Consider the following 19,299-nt stretch of genomic DNA (forward strand, 5'->3'; position numbering starts at 1 on the left):
GTAGGGCTACTTCTACACTATTGTGCTATTGCTACCAGTGTCGACTAAAACTATGACGAAAAATGTCCGTCGACTACCTTTTTTCACTGGGGAAAATTAAATGCAACCTAATTGAAAACTAAGCTACGATGACTAAAAAAAGACTAAATATACTTACAATGTCGTCAACAAATAAAAACTAGACTAAAATGTTAGGAAGGGACTAGTGGACAGGAGATTCAGTAGGCCTAACACAAGTAATTTTACACTTGGCATGCTTGCTGAAAATAGCCGTGGGAGGTTAGGTTTAGAACCAGTCACACATGTGTCAGGAGAGACAGTGTTGTTGGACTAATGCCTGTCGGTCTGTTAGTATGTCTAACCAACGTATATGTTGCACCCCCATGACTTCCAGCATTGCCCCTGCAGTCAGTCAGTGCTGTCAATGACAGAGCAGTCAGTGCACTTTGACCAGCCGGCTCCAGCCTGTACAAACACTACCAGTGTGTGTGGGGGAACAGCTAAAGCTTTACATACTAACGTTTCATATTATCCTAAAAATCTATAGAGTATCCTACAGTAGCTGTGTTTGAACCAGGATATTATAAAGAGCTGAACATGGCGGAGAGGAGAACCGTGCAGATGGAGAGCAGACAACCTGCATTTGTGCAGTTTAATAACCTGGCGTGTGAGACGACGGGAGGCAAGGTGACTAGTACTGTCGTGTGTTTTATCTGGTGTCATAAAACGCCGACGTGACGCTTCCGTCATAAAACAAATAAGGGTCACAGTTCATGACAAAAGATATTATACCATTGCTGTTGGGGCGCTTATGTCTCTATTGTTTTAAGACATTCAGGACGGGAACCCCCTTTTGGTGTTTTAAGCATTATGTTATACTATGTTTGAAAAGTCGTGACAATGTGGCGCAAATCTTTGAGTATAGGCCTATATTATTTCAGAGCGCGGGGGGGGGGGGGGGGGTCCCTGGAGAAACCTATTTTCAGATGGGGGTCGGCGGCCAATTACATATAATGTATGGGTTCATACATTAAATAGTTTGAGCACCTCTGATATAGAAACATACAGAAAACTGACATGATTTAGAAGACATTTTTTTAAAATCTGGTCTCAATCCTAAATGTTTATTTTTTTCCATAAATTAATGCCCTACTTGATCATACTAGTATCACACAAAAGCATCAACAGTAGCAGATTGGATGTGCTACTTTACAACAGTAGCAGATTGGATGTGCTACTTGATTTACAACCAGTGCTGTGTTTGGATTCATTCCAGGTGATTTTCGCTACAGACGAATGGTTTGCTCCAGCCAACAACCTGCTCAAGGTAAACTACACAGCACAGCACAGCACAGCACAGCACAGCACAGCACAGCACAGCACAGCAGAGCACAACACTTAAATGTATCTTTATCAACACGTCACGTGGGAACATTTCATATAGCCTATACCAGTGTTGCTTTTGGCAGGACATTTTGATTTGAGCTTTAGTCATTAGTCTCTTGAATAGCTTCCATTTAGTTTTAGTCACCCGGAATGTTTTAGTGTTAGTCTAGTCTTTCATGCACTCAACTAAATATCATGAGATTTTTATCGACTAAATCCACAGTTGATTTAGTCGACTAAAATTGTCACGGCAAACTTATAGACATGGGAAAACTAGACACAGGTGAACACCACTGACAATCAACACTGGGATAGGCTGGGGAACTAAGGGGACACAGGTGGAAACATGGGCAATCACAGGACTAGTGAGACAAGACAGGAACAGAACTACAGGGGCAGACAGGAAGGCACAAAACATGACTACAAAATAAAGGTTCACAGGTTCAACTAAGAAACGAGGAAAATCACATCAAAATCACAGGAACACAACAGAAAGGTAAAACAATAACAAAAACCAAGAACAGGGTACACAAGAAAACATAACATGTCACAGAACGTGACAAAAATGCATTTTGGCGGGCCTTGATGCCGTCATAATGACTGTTTTTACACTGAAAATGGGCAATCTACAAGCTCACAACGCGTCGCAGCACGAGTACGACGCGTTGTGAGCTTGTAGATCGGCTATTTTCAGCACCAAGTGTAAAATTACTTATACTGGATCTCTTGTCCACTAGTCCCTTCCTAACATTTTAGTCTAGTTTTTATTTGTTGACGAAATTGTCAGCATATTTAGTCTTAGTTTTAGTCATCATAGCTTAGTTTTTTATTTAGATTCCATTTAGTTTTCGTCAGTGAAAAAAGATAGTCGACAAACATTTTCCACCTTTTTAGTCGACAAAATCAACACTGGCCTATATGTACTGCTGTGTTCCCTCTTAAATCAGAGCATAAGCCATCTCAGTCGCTGATGTGCCGAAAATTAATTGACTGACCCGCTGTTATGGTGGGTTTAATGCATTTTAACTAAGAGCTTGTTTAAGATTATGGTCAGACTGCATTGAACGACATGTCATACAACAGACAGAGCAGGCCTATGTTTTGATATGTCGCAAATCTTGGAATATATATTATTTCAGAGCGAACGTTTTTTAACTCAAATCTTTGCTTCCGGGAGAGGGGTCCCCGGAACAACATATTTTCAGATGGGGGGTCTGCGGCCAAATACCAGGGGGTCCTTGATATGAAAATGGTTGAGCACCACTGACATAGAAACATAGGTTTTTTTTTCTTGTTCAAATTAGTTTAATTAACAATAAACTCTTGCTTGCTACAGATTTGTCTGCATTCTGAACAAACGCCTATATAACATTTAGTGTATGTGTTGTTCCCAGAGAGATGCTCCTCAGTTCATTGCGTCTGCGTTCACTGACTTTGGGAAGTGGATGGATGGATGGGAGACACGGAGGAAGAGAATCCCAGGTCTGTTTGACGTCAGACAACCTTCACCTGCATGTCTTCAGTGCCTTGACCCATTTAGACCTGAGGGCGATTCTACAAATGCCTTCTAAATCCTGACAGTTTTCTGTTTCTATGTCAGTCGTTCTCAAACATTTTCATGTCAAGGACCCCCAAGATTATATGTAATTGGCCGCCGACCCCCATCCGAAAATATGTTGTTCCAGGAAGCAAAGATTTGAGTAAAAAACGTAGATCTGCTATTTTTCCAATAGCTGAAGTATAACATAATGGCTCAAGGGCACGGCGAGACAAATCCCGGGCCTGGACACGTCTAGTAGTTAATTTTCTATAACATATAAGGTAAATTTGCGACAAGCGAGTGCGATCCCGTAGATTATTTTGTCCTGCGTCGCCTGAAGAAATTAGGGGTATAGCTGGTTTTGGTCTATATGGCTACATGCATGTAGTGCTGGAGTATAATATGCAATCACTGACTATAAGGCTGTATAGAACAGATGGGGCTCTCTGCATTCTCAGATTGTGCACAGATTGTTCACAGACATGGACTCAGCTGTATCTTGACTTTACCAGAAAGCTTTTTATGTCTGACTTCAAAGACCCCCCCCCCCCCCCCCACCACCATGCACCCTCAGGGAAGAGATCACAGGTCGCCAAACAAAGGCCAAATACATGCCAAACTAAGAGATATAGGGGAATCTCCAATCACTTAGACAGTAGTAGACCATATGTACAGACACACCTAAATGACACCGAAAAGTCTAATCGAATTGTATTTATTTTGTAATCTGCAAAATAATTGTTTCTAATAGTGCCTTTTTTAAACCTGGGATCATGATTAAGATGAATAAGCATTAATCAGTAAACAAACATGAGGAGTAGTTGCTACTGTGAAAAGCCCTTTACGGCTACGGTCATTAATGTGATGTTCTCTCTCTGACTGTGTGTGTGCATGTGCATGTGCATGTGCGTGCGTGTGTGTGTGTGCGTCAGGTTATGACTGGTGTATCATCCAGCTGGGAGTGCCAGGGTTGATCCGTGGCTTTGATGTGGACACCTCCTTCTTCACAGGAAACTACTCTCCCTCTGTGTCCGTACAGGCTGCCTGTCTGGGTGCGCACGCACGCACGCACGCACACACACACACACACACACACACACACACACAATAACATGTGCAAAGGAACAACAACTTCGGATTTCCAGTTCTCCTGTCATGGATAAAGTAAAGAATGGAAGAAAAAAAATCACACCTGTGTGAAGTGAGGGGCGCTCTTATCATCGTACATCGTCATGACGTAACATGTCTATTTGCTCAGACAGATATGACGTACATCACGTCAACGTCCAATGAGGCTTCAGTACTCTGATATAATAAAAAAAAATATTTAAGCACACATCTACTGCTCTTTTCTGACTTCTACTACCACTGTCAGTCAGTCAGTCAGCCAGCCAGCCAGCCAGCCACGGCAGGCAGCCAGTCATTTATTTAAGCAAAGTATCCTGTGTGTTCTTACCTCTGGAGATGTTAGCAGCAGACCCGGGCCATGGGGACAGATGAACACACCGGCTGATGAGCGAAGTCACCAGTGTGACTGAGTGACCGACCAAACAGGAAAATGAACTTTGCTCTGTAGAGCGTCGCAGTCCCGCCCCGTACCAGGGCCCAGGAAATGATTCTCCGTTCATTTTCCTCATAGACATTTCAAAAAGTATTTATTTAAAGACGTTTACGCCGCAGACAAAGCCAACTCGAGTCGTGACAACTCATGACAACAAACACAATATTTTGGACCAAACAAATAATTACAAAGAAGAAAAAAAAACGGCAGGTTACAACACTTTTTTTGTTGTTTTTCTTCTTTGTAATTGTTTGTTTGGTCCAAAATATTGTGTTTGTTGTCATGAGTTGTCACGACTCGAGTTGGCCTCGTCCACGGTGTAACCGTCTTTAAATAAATACTTTTTGAAATGTCTATGGGAAAAAATGCACTGGGAATCATTTCCTGGGCCTGGCGTCGTCAAGAAAGGGGGCGGGACTGCGACGCTCTATAGTCTTCTCATAATACCGATTCAGATCATTCCCATGATAAGCCCGCAATATATGGACGTTCATGTTGTGTTGAGTGCTGTCAGGGCAATAACCTCGGCAACGATTACTGCATGTGTTCTGCTATTACTGTATATTCATAAAGAGTATGAGGTCACCAAAACCAGGAAAGTTAATCCTGCAGTCCACTGGAGAGCCATGGCCACTCTTATTATTTTATCATCCGTCTAACAGTAGAATATCCAAAGAAAAATGAATCTGTACATTGAAACTATAGGATGCCATGCAGGGCAATAGTGACCATAGTGACCTGGCATCTCTCCACATAACATGCTAATGATGCTATCTAGATTATATTGTAACCTTTGCATATGTGAGCAAAGTCTTATAACAGCCCACCCCTGTCTGTCTGTCTGTCTGTCTGTCTGTCTGTCTGTCTGTCTGTCTGTCTGTCTGTCTGTCTGTCTGTCTGTCTGTCTGTCTGTCTGTCTGTCTGTCTGTCTGTCTGTCCAGACGTCCCTCCAGACATGTCCCTGGAGGGAGACAGGACCGGCATGGCCGCTGACGACAGCCAGTTTGCTGCTGTCGCCAAGGTAACGCACTCACTCACACACGCACGCACACACACACTCTCACACACACACGCACACACGCACGCACACAGACAGTGACGTGTGCTGTGTGTTTTTCAGCTCGGGTCCGAGTCGTGGACGGAAGTACTTCCTGTGTCGGAGATGAAGCCCGGATACTCCGACAGCTGTCACAACCACTTCCAGGTTGACCACGCCCACAGGGTCACCCACCTGCGACTCAACATGTACCCTGGTCAGTTAACCCAGTGGTTCCCAAACTCATTAGCCCGCGGGCCCCCCATTTAAAAATATATGCCAGGGACCCCCCCATAAGAGAAGATTTTTACGGCTCTAGCAGTGATTCTCAACCTGTTGAATTTCAGGGACCCCCAGTTTGACATGCATATTAGTCTACAGACCCCCCCCCCCCCCCCCCCATTTAATGGCATTTCTATCTCTGGGACCCTCAATTGATATTGTAAAATCTATGTTAATTTAACTACAGACCCATGAGGGTCCATTTGGTACCAAACTATCATTGAGCTGGGGATCCCCTGAAACTCCCTCAGATACCCCTGGGGGTCCCCGGACCCCACATTGGGAACCACTGAGTTAACCCATTCTGGGCGGGAACCTCTTTTGGTGTTTTAAAGCATTACGTTATACTTTAGCTATTGAAAAATAGCTACTCGTAGCACGGCACCGAGTGCTACGAGTGTAGGTCTGCTATTTTTTTTTAATCGTGAAAATGTGGCGTAAATCTTTGAATATTATATATATTCATTCAGAGCGAACGTTTTTAACTCAAATCTTTGCTTGGAAACGACATGTTTTCAGATGGGGGTCGGCGACCAAATACATCAAAGTTTTGGGGTCCTTGACATGAAATATTGAGAACCACTGATATAGAAACATACGATACAACTTTATTGTCAGCTTGCACTGGCATTTGTTTTGCGTCCATGACGTCACCGTTCAAGATACAGACAAGACATACACAATACATTACAAAAAATACATTACAGGACACAAATCACAGAAGCAGACAGGAACAAGAACAATAGAACATATTCTCTTGGTTTTCCAATTTAGGTTTAAAAGCAGAACAGACTTTAGCCTGTTTTTCTTTAGCCTGAAACATGAGGTTTTTCAGAAAATTGTCATGATTTAGAAGACATTTTAAAAATTTCGTCCTGGTCTAAATGGGTTAATAGACTCAACATGTATCCTGGTCAGTACTGTGTCATTAATAGACTCAACATTAGAAAAAGTAATAATATTACATTACTTATTACTTGGAATCAAGACTAATATAGTTACATGTATATTACTTTATATTACTTTTTTTTCACCCGGGCCCCTTCCACCCGCAAAAGAACACAATCTGTTTAGCCAGCTCCTTTTACAACTGAATCCAATTCATTGGAATACGAAGTCTCCAATCAGCCAAACTGAATAATTGCAGGATATAAAACAAAAATAGTCAACAGTCTCCCATCAGTCTGGTTCTGCTGCATACTCCACATTTGGAATTCAACATCAACAATCTGAACTACACACACATGGCTGCAGCATCTCAAAACGGACACTATATATTGTATACATACATAACAAACAATACAATAAAGCAACAGTCTCTGACCTTTTTGAGGCAGCCTATAGTCTCTCAAGACTGTTGATATTATATAATATCACATATTACTAAGTAATAACTTACTTTACTCGTTACTGGGAAAAGTAATAATAGTACAGTAATATGTAACTAGTAACTCGTTACTGCCCAACGCTGCATATAATGGATGTGATAATGTGTCATTGTGATGATACAGTCATAAACTCTCTATGCGTGCGTGCGTGTACAGATGGAGGCGTGTCCAGGTTCAGGGTGTATGGGGTGGGGCAGAGGGACTGGTCAACAGTCTCCTCCCAGGACAAGGTGGACCTGCTGGCTCTGGCCAATGGCGGAGTCTGTCTTGGATACAGCGACGCCCACTTTGGACATCCCCGCAATATGATTGGTAATGTCAATCACATTACTATACAGCATATAATTAATGTCGGGAGGAAACCACCTAACTCCATTTTTGAGTTTTCTATGTATATGTATGTATTATGTATGTATGTATGTATGTATGTATGTATGTATGTATGCATGCATGTGCAGTTCTGGCCAGAGCAGCCAACATGGCAGATGGATGGGAGACCGCCAGAAGACTGGACCGACCCAGAGAACTGAAGGTTTAACACGCACGCAAGCACTGCACGCACGCACGCACAGGGGTTTGGATTCGAGTTTTCCCAATGTTATACTTAGTTGTCCGCCGATGTTACACACCGGAAATCAGCAAACATGTTTTTCAGTCAGAAAACTGGAAAAAAAGGAACAATTTATTATAGACTGAGAAGTGAGAATACAAGTGTGCATATGATATTTTATCTTGCCGTTCGGCTCTGCTATAATATGTCCTGTAAGGGATTGAGTGGTATGTTATTGTTGCTAGACGGACCGTACGACACATGCTTACTCGGCTTCCGCCCCAACCTAAAGTAAACAGTTAACTCCACACGCCTCATTATTACATGTGAACTTGATACCATAAGGTTTACACAACATGGTGTCAGAAGCTCGGAATGCAATAAGAAGAACAATCGAGAGGAGAAAAAAAAGAAAAGAAAAAGATGATGCATACCGTTCAACACCCCTGGAGAGTGGTTATTCCCCTGCACAACTCCTCATGGCTGGAGACAGATTCGCTACAACATACCACAACACCCAAACACCCATGCTTTCTCGCTGGCCAAACATCAGAGAGTTCAGAAAGTCAGAGATGCAGGCAAAGGAGGATCAATGACGTCGCTACGACCTGCGTCACGGAGCCCGTCCCTTACCTACGCTGCAGTGTGGCCAAAATGTGTGGCTCTCCAAGGAGAACAGAGGAGGGACTGTCGTACAGCAGGCGGCAATGCCCAGGTCATACATCGTGGAGACGGACGACGGACAGTTGAGGAGAAACCGCGCCCATCTGCGCACTCTTCAGCAACCTGCTCCACAGACGACAACACCTGTGGTCGACTGTTAGACTGGATATGTGAAATGTCTGAATGTAAAAAATAAATTAAAAAAAGATTGTGTTCTGATTATGTGAATTGAGATTTGAGAATGTGAATGTTTTTTCTGACAGTAGAGAAAAAATCACACACGTGTGAACTGAGTGGTGCAATTCCCCCCCCCCCCCCCCCCTCTCTCTCTCTCTCTCTCTCTCTCTCTCTCTCTCACTCTCTCTCATTAGAGACACTACCCCTCTCACTGTTTCTGGCGCCCCCTACTGCTATTATTAAGTCACATACTCGTGCTTACACAGACACACACACAAACAGGTACGAGGACATTGCAAGCTGGTTGTAGGAGTGGTTGCACCACTCAAAAAAGAAAAGGATACAGAGGGAAGGGAAAAAGGTGAATTGCATTTGTTTGCCTTTTTGGTTTAATACTGGTTTGTTGTTAAGAGTGATGTTTCTTACTAAAAGGGGAAGGTGTCCTGTAAGGGATTGAGTGACGTTAGTGTTGCTAGACGGACCGTTATGTATGTAACACGCTTACTCGGCTTCCGCCCCAACCTAAAGTAAACAGTCAACTCCACACCAGAGTAATCTAGTAAGAGAGTAATGACACTCCCTTTGTGGACCCTCTCGAAAACGAGATATTGTATCTCAAGAGGTGTTCCAAATAAATAATTTAAAACGCCCGTTGACTCGCATTGTAACAATGGAATGCGGAAGTGCTCATTCTATCTCAATGGAATAGTTCCAGCCATAGGAGCAATGTTTGGAACTATACCCCATAGGCACCCACTTTGCGGCGAGATCAAAGCGTGTCACCACTCTCTCACTAGATTACTCTGCTCCACGCGCTCTCCGCCTGTACATGTGAACTTAATAGCATAAGGTTTACACATCACTATACATTTTTCTCCCTGCACAATTATACAGCCATCATTAACCACTAAGAACAGGGAGATAGATATACAACAACAACCCCCCCGCGCCACATGGCGAACAGCAATAGCAGAGCCCACCGGTGGTGCTGGGGTGGCGGTGGGAGTGCATATAGCAACCACCAGGAACGCATTATGCAGAAGGAAGGCAGGAAGAAACATGCAGGCTTATAGGTGAGCTCAAATACGTCGCCAAAATTGGTCAGCCGATTGCAACGTCAGCATACGTCATGTGGGTCATTACATGACACTGATTGATCCCCTCGAGTATATCTGACTGAACTAGCTACGCAAGCTATACGTATCGTATGTCCCCATAAGTACAGCATAGTAACCACACGTGTGTGTGTGTGTGTGCGTGTGTGTGTGTGTGTGTGTGTGTGTGTGTGTGTGTGTGTGTGTGTGTGTGTGCGTGTGCGTGTGTGCGTGCGTCAGGCAGATGAGTCGGGCATCCTGCAGGTTCCAGGGTGCGAGTGGGCCGTGTTCCGCCTGGGTCACCCGGGGGTCATCAGCCAGGTGGAGGTGGACACCAATCACTTTAAAGGTGACTTGTTTTTGACCTTTAAAGTGATTGGTCTAAACAACTCTAACAAAGTGGTTAGAGTTGTTTAGACCAATCACTTTAAAGGTTACTTGTTTTTGACCAATCACTTTGTTTAGAGTTGTTTAGACCAATCACTTTGTTAGAGTTGTTTAGACCAATCACTTTAAAGGTTACTTGTTTTTGACCAATCACTTTGTTAGCGTTGTTTTTTGGCTAATCACTTTAAAGGTACTGTCATAGTTAGAGTTGTTTTCGACCAATCACTTTAACCCATTTTTGACCTGAGGACGATTCTACAAAATGTCCTCTAAATCCGGACAGTTTTCTGGAAAATGTTTCTATGTCAGTCGTTCTCAAACATTTCCAATGTAATGGTTAGGGTGTAATTGGCCGCTGACTCCCATATATCAAAGATTTGAGCCACATGACATGATTTTTCAAAAATAGCAGACCTACAAGTTCGTAACGCGCCACATATTGGTCACATGATAAGTTGCCAATGTTTGTTTAGCTGCTGCCCTAAACGAACATTAAAAGTAGAGTTGTCCCGATACTGTATCGGTATCGGAAAAGTATCGATATTGGCCCTTATTTGTCATATCGGTATCGGAGAATATGCCAGTCTAACCATCGATCCGACACGGGGGTAAGGGGGTTGACACTATGGCAGGTCAATAAAATGTTGGGGCCATGTGGAGTTTGCTTTGGAGTTGCCCAAACTGCAAAAGTGCACATTGGAGTGAGGAGTCTGCTACTGTATAAACACAACACGAGATATATAGCTAGATAGCTATAAACACAACACGAGATCACAACACTGGTATCTGTATTCGGTATCGGCTAACACAGAAGTTGTGGTGTCGGGATCGGATTGGGGACGAAAAATCGGATCGGGACATCCCTAATTAAAAGTCGATAGACTTGGCTGCGATTCGACTTTTGTTTCTCTCTCTCACACATACACTCACACGCACGCACGAGCGCACGCACAGAGATCTATCTCCAGACCCTGATAAGCGCTCCTCCCAGCCGGTGTAACGTTGACATCTCTTTCTAAGACCTGCAGTCAGATAACATCTCTCTTAGAGAACATCATATTTTTTTAAAGGGAGGCAGATAGAGTGACACGGCCAGTAACACAAGCTGAGCGGGGATGAGATGTCCTCCCGTGTCTTTATAGAGGTTCGGTCATCCATCACCCCCGGGGCCTGACGGGCTGACCTCTCTCTCTCTCTCTCTGTCTCTCTCCTATACTGTGACACCTAAACCCAGCCAGTAGGATATGGTAATAACTTCTGTAACTTATACCATATACACAAAAGGACGTTGGCAGTGGGTGGACAAAGTTGTATGCTTAATTATACAACAGGTCGTTTCGAGGAAGCAATCTGATTGGTTGAAACAGCCTTCTAGCCGTGCTTCAAACGAGCACCACTCCACACCTAATCAAAACAAAGATTTCAGCTGCTCTGTTCTCCCAGAGCGCAGCAACCTCGCAAACTCAGTGGCTAGGCTAGCTAGTTTCTTGGGACATTTGTGGTCGTAGTGACTACATTTGTCATTGAAAAAATATGTCTTTTCAGCGATTTTCGTAGTTTTAAGGGTAACTGTTGTATATTTGCAATATTAAACTTGAGGGTGTGGTTTAACATGATTATTGCAACTTCAGTGATGCTTGCGGAACCCTCTCGTGTAATATTGCTTAAGTAATACCTATTCAAATGGGGGTTTGGTGTAGATCAAGGCAAAAAAGAAGTACTGAGCCAAATTGTCACGTTTACAAAGTATTGGGGGTGTACAGAGAAGCTGTGGACGGGGTTAATTCCCAGCCTGGAGAATATACATTCACCAACACAAAACCAGGCTTTGTTTCGGTGAATACCGACGTGGTTTAGTTTATTTTTGTGGTAAAGTTGGACCCCTCGCACGGCGGTGGGATTTTCCCCCGAGGCTTTCCTGACGGGGCGTTAGTGAGAGCTCGCTAACACACTAGACCAGGGCTACGGGCCATGGCGCTTACGCTCCACCAAGTTCCATTGTTAAAGGAGAATTCCATGCTAGAAGGCTTTCTTACCTTTATTTGTAGTTGTTACGTGCCCCACCAAAGAGGTCCAGGTGTTATTTTGTGCAAAAGTCCATTATTGGCTATCTCCCCATATATAAGCCCTCAGTGGGGGTTGGGTTTTTGTGCTAATTCACTTATTTCCATAAAAATAAGTAGTACAGTGTGCCGCTTGGGATGCTATTTGCATTATGAAGAGAGGGTTTTTGAGCAATGGAAATAAGCAAATTAGCACAACACCCCAATGCCCCATTCAATTCAATGCAATTCAGTTCAATTCATTGAGGGCTTATGGTAGGGGAAATAGCCAATAATGCGCTTTTGCACAAAATAACACCTGGACCTCTTTTTTTTGTTGACGTGACCTTTAATGCGGGCCTCTCCACTGCATGCAGCACCTTACCCTAAGCCAGCCAGTGAGTATAGCCTCGGAAACCCAGACGTTTTTATTTCCAGGGAGAAAAACAAAAAGTCTGAGGCCAAAGTCCACTTCAATACGGCATACAGTAGCACTCTCTGCTGATTTTTGATCGTCTGCACTCTGCACCTTTGTTAAATTGACCCACACACGCGCGCACACACACACACACACACACACACACACACACACACACACACACACACACACACACACACACACACACACTCCTCTCTCTCTCTGTCGCTCTAATTAATTAGTCTCAGTCGCGCAGCTTTGTGTATCCCGGCGGATCCTGCCGGGAGCTGCCTATGCCATAGAAAGCATGGGTTCCAGTCTATAGTAGTATAATATCTGCTGTAACTCTACACCGTAACACAGGAGCCTGGCAACGCTCCACACGTCTGTCCTTTTGAACCGTGACTGTGTCACATGCAGTCTGGGGGTCACAGAGTTGTGACTGCGTCCCATGCAGTCTTGGGTCAGTGTTAGCCGCAATTTGCAACTCTAGATTTCTCTTTATAATGGGATGAATCTAGAGTTGCAATATACCCTATCTCCATTGACTCCCCAGTCATCCAATTTGCGTTTGCGATCTGCTTGTATTAAACGACGTTAAACTCACCAACATTGCAGCTATAGGCCAAGCTTGAATTATCCTCTTTCAATCTGCCGAGCTTTTGTTTCATACAAATCCACCGTAGACATGTTATGAGCTACTTTCTAAATGTTTTATTTTTTTGGCTTTCGCCTTTATTTTATATTTGTTATAGAGGGACAGACAGTATAGGCTGACAGGAAATGAGGGAGAGAGATGGGGGAGTGACATGCAGTGAAGGCCGTCGGGAGTCGAACCCACGGCACACTGCCAGACTCGGACTACCAGCCAAGGTGCCTGGACCGCTGGCCTATGATTAAGACATTCTGTGCAGGTGATTATTTTTCCAAGTGTTGGAGTTTGGAAGCACTCGTCAAAGTCACCTGCGTACCACCTGTTTCGCATTTGCACATAATGTAGGAGGCAGCAGCACGGCCTGTTAAGGAAAACGAGTGCTTCCAAACTCCAACACTTTGACAGAAAGTAGCTAACATGTCTACGGTGGATTTGTATGAAACAAAAGCACGGCAGATTGAAAGAGGATAATTCAAGCTTGGCCTATAGAGCTGCAATGTTGTTTAATACAAGCAGATCGCAAACGCAAATTGAATGAGTGGGGAGTCAATGGAGGGTATTGCAACTCTAGATTCATCCCCAATATAAAAAAAATCTAGAGTTGCAAATTGCGGCTAGGTCAGTGTCATTTTGTAGTGTCGCTGGTTTGTCAGTGGACTGGAAATGGGAGCGCAACAGTGAATTTGGCCTAAACGATTAAGATTATCAATTCTCAAAACTACAGCACAGATCGGAAGAATGTGCAGGTTCTACAGTATTCTTTAATAAGGAGCTCTTTCAGTGTGCGGCTCTAATGTGTACAGATTCCTCCTAGCTATGCGTTCTCATCGCCTACGCACCTGCTTGGAAAGGAACAAACGTGCAAACGTTTTTATTTATTTTTCAAATTACTTGATTCAATATTTTGATATTTGATATTAATTGGATCAGACATGCTCCATCCTTTAAGTGTAGGCTATACGTGGAGTCCGTCCTCCTCTACGGCTGTGAATGCTGGACACTTACACAAGCCCTACAGAAATCCCTGGATGGGTGCTATACCAGAATGTTACGTGTGGTACTTAACATCAACCAGGATGAGCACATCACCAACAAGCGTCTGTACGGGGCATTACCAAGTGTAACAGAGAAGATAGCAGTAAGGAGGATGAGACTAGCTGGCCACTGCCACTGACATCAAGAACTCCCGGCCAAAAAGCTTGTACTGTGGGAACCAACACACCTACCTACGTGGACGTACTAAAGAAAGATGCTGGTGCAGAAAGCACAAATGAGCTGGCCAGATGTATGGAGAACCGAGATGACTGGAGACGACGATGGAGGGCTCGTCTGAGGACGACGTAGAGAGATAACTATAAGCCCACTGGAATTTAAACTCAATTTTAGTCTTGTTGAAAACCCACGCCACTGCTTCTGGTGACTGATATTGACCTTCTAATAGAGTATGTGAGTAGTATACATTGTTTTAGTAGCATTTAGTATATCTTTTGATAATATGAAATCTATACGCATAGCTGTGACCATGCTGTGTCAGTGGTTTTCCTTGAGGGGGTTCCAGGGGGTCCCCAGCTAAATGTGTTCATATTTTATACTTCAAAAATGTGGGGAAAAAATGAGAAAGAAATTACAAAATAAAATAAAATGTATAGTTGTAAAGACAGAGTTGTTGTGGATTCTTTTTTGTTTTCTGCGTCCCGTGGTGGGAGTTCTGGTCAGCTTTGGTGGGTCAACAATACAAATGTTTTTTTTTGTTTTAGTTTTTTAGTTTTTTTTGTTTTGTTTTGTGGATTTATTTATTTTTAAATAACTCCCACCAAATGCCCCGAACTACTTAACATTCACCCGCCAAAAAAGAGAAGAACTCCCACCACGCGATTCAGATAATTAATTATTGATTTTGGAACAACTACATTAAAGGCAAGTATTTCCTACAGCTTTAAGTCCAACAATCAGTATGGCACGCCAACAGCCAGCATGACATGACAGTGTTTGGCACTTTAAAAGCCATCGCGTGTTTCCGCCTATCGACTTACGTATACACTAAAGCTTGCGGTGGAATCCATCGTGTCACTGAGTCCTGTTGTTCCCTCAGGGCTGATGGAACGGCTGCATCCTGCCGGCTTTTCATGCCCCTCGGATCAAATGAACACCTTTAACCTTCGCCAGTGTCGTGTCGTGTCTGTGTGTGTGTGTGTGTGTGTGTGTGTGTGTGTTTTACTGGCACTAGTCAACCTCATTTGGGGACAACTATTCAACGTACAACGAGTTGATTGGTGTCAGCGTGTCAAACTGGGGATCAGATTTTAGTTTCGTGAGGTCAGGGTAATGCCAGTCTCGCGTTTAGCCAGACAACTATTCCCCCAATCGCCGAATAGCTATAATAATAGTAGTAATAATAATAATAATAAACTTTATTTATATAGCACCTTTCATACATAAATGTAGCTCAAAGTGCTTCACAGAGCAGAAAAGATAATATAATATAAACAAAAGCAAAACAAAACAAAACGGCATTCAAACAGACATGCAGTCAGAAAACTTTCAGGATGTAGAAGACATTTTTAGAATCTGATCTCAGGTCAAAATGGGCTTTGCATGTTTCTTTGCCACTCGATGTGCCATTTACTTTAAGCATGCACATACCCTCTATATAATGCAGTGTCAAATCAGGCAAAGGCAGTGGTACAAAGATAAGAACAGATATTTTAAAACTCAACTTATAGAGTCTGGAACCACACCTCTGTGAGAGGAAGTTATCAGTAAAACAAAAAAATATCTATGTATGTTTAAGATTAGTTTTTATTCATAACAGAATACATAACAGTTTGGAGGATTTGCATATCTCAATTGATTATAAAAACGGGGGATATTTGGCCAATCTACAAGCTCACTAGGTGTGGCATCTGTGGTGTGTGTGTGTGTGTGTGTGTGTGTGTGTGTGTGTGTGTGTGTGTGTGTGTGTGTGTGTGTGTGTGCGTGCGTGCGTGCGTGCGTGTGTGTGTGTGTGCGTGCGTGCGTGCATGCGTGCCTGTGACAGGTAACTTCCCAGACTCCTGTCGGTTGGAGGCCTGCAGTCTGACTCCCGAGGAGGAAGTGGACTGTGTCGGGAACAGATGGAATTCTGGGAAGTGGCAGGTGCTCCTGCCTCCTCAGAAGGTAATTCTCATCTCCCTTACAAAACGCGTTTTCCTTTACTTCCCTTTTTGTGTCTGAGGAGCTCAGTAGAGCTCTCGGCTTTGGACCACAAATTAATGGGTTCGATTCTGGGCACCGCCAGTGCGGCGTGGTGTTGGGTGAAATCAACCCGCAGTTTTTCCTTACTGGGCAGGGTTTTTCCTTTTCTTTTACATAAATTGGGCGTGTTATAGACAAATTCAGAAACGGGTCTCATGGTCGCAGCTTACGTATTTCCTAGGCGGACTCGACGTAGCTGCGGGTTTAAACCTGGCTCTGGTCTCGGCTACCACCGTGGATATTTTGACATTCCGTTTTTTTTTTTTTTGGAACGTTGCCACTACTGTTGGAGCAGCCATAAACTACACAGGTTCATCTCGATGTTCTGGGCATCTTTGTAATGTTAGTGTTAGTAAAAAGCAGGTAAAAGAGTAACGTTTGAGGCAGACTAACATCAGTCACTCTGCCGTTCACTGAGATGCGCCTGGTGAGGGTATAAACCCCGCAGCTATGTCGAGTCCGCCTACAGGAAATACGCGACCATGAGCTGCGACCATGAGACCCGTCTCTGAATTCGTCTACAATGAAGTAGACTCTAGAAAAGCATTGCAGCAGCCAGTTAGACAATAGACTTGCAATCCATACCTCCTGGGTTGAGTGGGTTTGAATCCTGCTCATATCATTTTTGTGTCCACTGCAAACAACTTTTTTTTTGCGGAGTTTGCTTTGGTCTGACATGCGTTGCGACGTCCTTGACGTTACGTCTAGGTTTTTGGGTTTGGGGTAGGGTTAGTAATACATGGAGTACACGTTCACCCGCATGCGTTGCGACGTGCTTGACGTTACGTCTAGGTTTGGGGTAGGGTTAGTAATACATGGAGTACACGTTCACCCGCATGCGTTGCGACGTGCTTGACGTTACGTCTAGGTTTGGGGTAGGATTAGTAACACATGTAGTACACGTTCACCCGCATGCGTTGCGACGCGGTTATGTTTAGGTTTGGGGTTTGCGGTATGGTTAGTAATAGTAATGTCCGACATACAGTTCATGTTCACCCGTGGCTCCACTCAAAGTGACTACTGGGTTGGTCTTGCTGCATGCCCCCAGTATGTCTGTCAGAAGACGTTGAAATTGGTAATTTCACCCGCGTGCGCTGCAGTCGAGACATGTCTAGACATGTTCAGCACTCACTCAACTGATTGTTTAGAGATTCCTCTTGCGAAGCCCCGCGGAAGCGTGAGCGTACGTCACAGAGCGCATGTTCGGGTCTGTGAGTCCCGGAAAGGATGCGCTGTGATTGGCCCAGTAATCACTTGAGTGGCAACGTAACGTGCCTTCCACACTTCCGGCGTACTTCCTCTCCCAGTGTAAATTCTTCTGCCCCTCCTTCGACACACATCGCTCCAACAAACTGCAGCGGTCAATGAGGCATCTATTTTTTTTTTCTTTTATATTTATGGATACAATCAGCTGACTTACAGCTCACCAAAGAGTTCCACTTTGACCACACCATCATCTCAGTTAAACGGCTGCACATAGACCCCTTTTCCCACCGGTTGGTTCCCAATGGGAACCGGTTCGGTTCTTTTCTGTTCTCTTAGTCCATGAGCCAGAGCTCCAAAATTGGAACGTTAATTATGAATTGAGTGTGCAAAACCATAAAAAAAATTAAGTTGCACCACTCGGTTCACACGGGTGTGATTTATTTATTTTACTGAATAATGGAGTGAAAGTAAACTAACAGCAGTAGTGGCAGCATGCAGGGAAATGTGTGCGGAGTGTTAATTTGCCTAACAACTAAATTGGGGTGTAAGAAAAGGAGCCTGGAACATTTTTAGCGCCTCCAAAACCCCCCCCAAAAAATGCATTTTATAACATGTATACCCTGTCTGTCTGTCTGTCTGTCCCACCCATCTTTCCCTCCCTCCTGTCTGTTGTGTAGCTCCGCCCCCACCACATACACCTCTACTCGGGGGAGGGGCTCGTGCTGAAGCAGCCCGTCAGTCACGTCCGCCTGGTCATCGCCCCCGACGGGGGGGTCAGCCGGCTGAGGCTGTGGGGTCGACCCGCCGTCAACATGACCTCTAACCTTTAACCCCTGACCCCTGGGGGAGTTTATTTTCTTTAATAAACTTTTATTTAGTTTCAGTCACATTAGTCATCTGAAATGTTTTAGTTTTTAGTCTAGTTTTAGTCGACTGAATATCATAAGATTCCAATTCTAATCCATGTTTTTATCTACATAATATAACTTTTCGTATAGCCTACTTTTCCCAAGTCTCCAAAAGTACAATTAAAATATTTGACTCTTAGATTCAGTGGTGCATACCGAAGTCCTGACGTCACTTTCGGAAGAGGGCGTCAGTCCCCAGGTTCATGTATTTTTTATTTACATTGAAATCACCATAGGGGGATTTTAGATCTCTTCATATAAGAACTGCGTTTGAAAAATAAACCGATCACCCCGGCCTTTTCACTCATATGGATATGAAGCATCGACTGAAGGTGGAAATGTACAAATATACCCAAAGAGTAACATAATAAGCGTTAGAAACGAGTCAAATAACCCAGAGACTACATTTCCGGGTAGGCGGGTGGCTGCATCTGCCTGTCGCACAACATAAACTGAATGTTAATTACGTTTATTTTTATTTTATTGATATTTAATGTTTCGTGGTTAGTACGAGTTGAGTCACCACCAGCTGAGCTTATGTCAACGAGGAATCTCAGGAACGCAATGTGTTGATAGCTGGGCGTGACATATATTAGCAGCGACATTACCTTCATATGTAGTTTCAAGGCTTTTGCGGCCACATTAATTCCATTTTCTCCAGAAACTGGCTGTATCAAATATTAATGAACATCATTAACGACACACAGCCACTCCCCTGACAGAAAGGCCGGGGTGGTCGGTTTATTTTTCAAACATAGTTCTTATATGAAGC

General features: G+C 43.8%; 1 protein-coding gene across 1 annotated transcript; it reads left to right on the forward strand.

Annotated features, from left to right (window-relative positions):
* Nucleotides 1-621: 621 nt before the first annotated feature.
* Nucleotides 622-18,449, forward strand: allc (allantoicase; the record flags this gene model as incomplete). Its single annotated transcript, XM_083790510.1, has 11 exons — nt 622-687; nt 1,277-1,327; nt 2,781-2,868; nt 3,859-3,978; nt 5,429-5,508; nt 5,608-5,740; nt 7,350-7,505; nt 7,652-7,725; nt 9,918-10,026; nt 16,217-16,335; nt 18,297-18,449. The coding sequence occupies 11 exons, from the start codon at nt 622-624 to the stop codon at nt 18,447-18,449; spliced, it is 1,149 nt and encodes a 382-aa protein (XP_083646636.1).
* Nucleotides 18,450-19,299: the final 850 nt, after the last annotated feature.

Source organism: Protomyctophum parallelum, assembly GCF_964188405.1.
Source record: "Protomyctophum parallelum genome assembly, chromosome: 19".
NCBI lineage: Eukaryota > Metazoa > Chordata > Actinopteri > Myctophiformes > Myctophidae > Protomyctophum > Protomyctophum parallelum.